Source organism: Solanum dulcamara, chromosome 1, assembly GCF_947179165.1.
Source record: "Solanum dulcamara chromosome 1, daSolDulc1.2, whole genome shotgun sequence".
NCBI lineage: Eukaryota > Viridiplantae > Streptophyta > Magnoliopsida > Solanales > Solanaceae > Solanum > Solanum dulcamara.
In genome coordinates, this window is record NC_077237.1 from 66,456,700 (window position 1) to 66,460,240 (window position 3,541).

Consider the following 3,541-nt stretch of genomic DNA (forward strand, 5'->3'; position numbering starts at 1 on the left):
TATTGCATTTAGATTCATGAGTCAACTTTAAATAAAGACAAGATGTTTCAAGTCATTCTGATTCGATTTGTTGGTACTACTGAAATCTCTATCAATAATGGATTAGATTATCTGTTCCACATGCTTGGTCATTGGTGCTAAGCTCATCCCCGTTACATCACTAATCACTATGTGTGGTGTAGGCCTTTTCTTTAAAAAGTAAAATAAAATAGTGGGTAAAAGTTCTTATCACTGGGCCCCCAAAGAACAATACGTGTTTGTTTGTTGTTCAATACGTCCTTAAATATTAATCATTTAAACAAATTTAATTTATTTTTTTGTTAAAAAGTTATGTATGTATGTATGTATGTTTTTTTGGTTTATCTTTGGTATTATAATATTAGCAGAGTCTTAATTAAGTGAAAAATTTGAGGAAATATGACAAATAATTAAATAAAAACTCTTATGAATAAGCTATTTTGACATATTATTCTTAAATCAAAAGTACTAAAGGGTCGTTTGGTAGAGTATACTAGTAAAACTATGTATATTAGTAATACTTTGTTTGATACACTCTTTTATATTATGCATAATTAATGCTTTCATTAGTTATACATTATATTGTATATTAAAACGTTATATTACTAATATCATGAATTTCTAGGTATTAGTAATGCAAGAGAATTTAATGTATGCATTAGCATAGTTAAGGACTAAATTACCCCTCCCCCCCCCCCCCCTTTACATCTTTTCCATAATAGTTGTGGATGATATCTTTTTAAATAAATTTTTTTATGCAATACATGCTATTTTTAATAAACAAAACCAAACAATGCATAAGTAAAACTAATGCATGCATTAACTATGTGTACTAGTAATACTTTGTTTGGTATACTCTCTTATACTATGCATAATTAATGCACTATATTGTGTATTAAAAGGTTATATTGCTAATATCATAGAATTCTAGGTATTAGTAATGCAAGAGAATTGAATGCGTGCATTACCAAGGTTAAAGACTAAATTACCCCTCAAACCCGCCCACCCTATTTTTTTTTTTACATCTTTTTCATAATAGTTGTGGTGGATATCTTTTTAAATAATTTTTTTTATGCAATGCATACTATTTTTAATAAACAAAACCAAACAATGCATAAAAAATAATCTATGTATAATTAATGCAAGCATAATTAATACAAGCAATGATCTGGGGCGTTATGTGTTATAATAATAATATTTTTTTATTTATCTATTTGACTACTATAAGTAAATAGCGTGCTATCTTACCCCCAACACTAAATATATCATCAGATAATCAACTAATATTACTAATGCAGGCATTATTAATATACTCTATTTAATATTATTTTTACATAACCTACAAAACAACCTCTAAAAGAGTATAGTTTCACTTTATTTTAGGGATATTTTGATGTGTGTAATATATTGAGAAAATAATTAAATAAATAAATGTGTGTTTTCTCTAACATTAATTTAAGTTTTTTAATAAGATGATTATATATTTTTATGTAATAGTCGATTCCATTACTTTTTGAATAACTCCATTAATTTAATTTTTCCCTGGTAGATTCGAAAGAGATAGAGTTTGAGTTGGTTGGAGGGTGTTCGTGGAAAACGTTGGAACAACAGAACCAATAATTAGTTTTGTACGTCCATAACATTAATATATTATAGGTATAATTTTTGTTTAGTATATAAAGGAGAGGAGGCTAAACGATATATATATAAAAGAAAAGAAAGGAGAAGAAAAAATGGAGTCATCACCAGGAGCAGCAGGAAGTGCAACAAAATCGTTGATAGACAACCTTTGGGGTCTTTTGAGGATCAAAATAAAGAAAGGAGTGAACCTTGCTGTCCGTGATGTTCGCACTAGTGATCCTTATTGTGTCGTCAAGATGGGTAAAAAACAGGTCTCTCTCTTTCTTCCCTGACCCTCCTCCAAATATATTTTTATTTCCAGTATGTAACATCTCCATGTTACATACTACTTCCATTTTTTCTTTAGAAGGGGCTAAATATGCGAATTGATGATTCATTTGATCAACTTAGTTAAGTACAATATCCCCTTTAATACATAATTCGGTTTCAGTTAAAGGTTTAAAGCTTTGAGAATCAAGGATTTAAAATGGCTATTATTGAACTAAGGAAAATCATAGAAATCCCAACATGAGGCTCTTCTCTAAGTCATGGCTTTGGCTTAAAAAAATATTAAAAAATCGTTAAGCCTATATTTTATTGCTGTAACTCAAAGTTTTAATTTAAATGCAGAAACTGAAGACGCGAGTTATAAAGAAGGATATTAATCCTGAGTGGAATGAAGATTTGACCCTCTCTGTTTCTGATCCTAGTCTTCCTGTTAAGCTGGTAATTTTTCTTACTTCATTTAATATAATACTGTATTGTAATTTAGACTTCAAGAGCCCCTAAATTTCTGTAAATGACAAATAAGAATAGACGTGTTAGAAGTTCCACATAGATTATTTCTCAATGCAATTTCGTTAAAGTAGGTAAAATTTGAATTACCAATTGTTGAATGCCCGGTATGGTAGAATATTCATGAGGGGCTTTCTCGGATTTTGTACATTCAATACTTTTATTGACTAGTTTTAGAATGAATTGTGCCAGAATAATAGAATGGACATAGAGGATTCATCATTTGACATATCATTTGCTTATTATTATCTCTGTTGGCAGACTGTTTACGATCACGACACGTTCAGCATGGATGACAAAATGGGAGATGCAGAGTTTGACATCAAACCATTTGTAGAGGCACTAAAGATGAACTTATATGGGCTCCCATCTGGCACTGTAATTACAAGAGTACTACCTTGCAGGACAAACTGCCTTGCTGAAGAGAGCCGAGTTGTATGGATTGATGATAAAGTTGTGCAAGATATGATCTTAAGGTTGAGAAATGTTGAATGTGGAGAAGTTGAACTCCAGCTTCAGTGGATTGAATTTCCTGGCAGTAAGATTGGGTAGATTAATGCTGAAACCAGGATGTTTAGTTTACCTGGCAGCTGCTTCTTGTCTATAGAAATTACATACTGGTTTTTCTGTTCCTACAACTCAATAGTTTGTGGGATTTGAAAATGAAGATTTAATATATAATATAGATCAAGTTTGATGAAGACCTTTACACTCTGCACCTGTATGTGCACAAGGTTTGTAGCTTAGTGGATATGGGGTTTGAACGTTATCTATTTAGTCATGTAATTCAGTGGAATTACTTATGTTATATACTCTGTAATGATGATGATACCCTTTCCTACAGAAAATTGCATACTTTTTTTGTTTTTAATTTCTAGTGCACATTCTTTCATAAACTCTGGAACAAAGAGAGGAACAAAGACATTGTACAGAGGAATTTGGATCACTCCGGGATATGTCGGAATTTTGGGTATTGTAGGAATACTAATGTTGAGGAGGTTAGGGGGTGCTATTTGTATGATGCACATGGCAAGAGCGATTGGATGAGATTTTGGTGAAATTTTCAAAAGGTGCAGGCAAAGAAGGTATGGTATGGTTGACTGGGTTG

General features: G+C 31.2%; 1 protein-coding gene across 1 annotated transcript; it reads left to right on the forward strand.

Annotated features, from left to right (window-relative positions):
* Positions 1–1,567: 1,567 nt before the first annotated feature.
* On the forward strand, positions 1,568–3,304 carry LOC129893167 (protein C2-DOMAIN ABA-RELATED 4-like). Its single transcript, XM_055968690.1, has 3 exons — positions 1,568–1,910; positions 2,269–2,364; positions 2,695–3,304. The coding sequence occupies exons 1-3, from the start codon at positions 1,752–1,754 to the stop codon at positions 2,983–2,985; spliced, it is 546 nt and encodes a 181-aa protein (XP_055824665.1). The 5' UTR covers positions 1,568–1,751; the 3' UTR covers positions 2,986–3,304.
* The last annotated feature ends 237 nt before the right edge of the window (positions 3,305–3,541 follow it).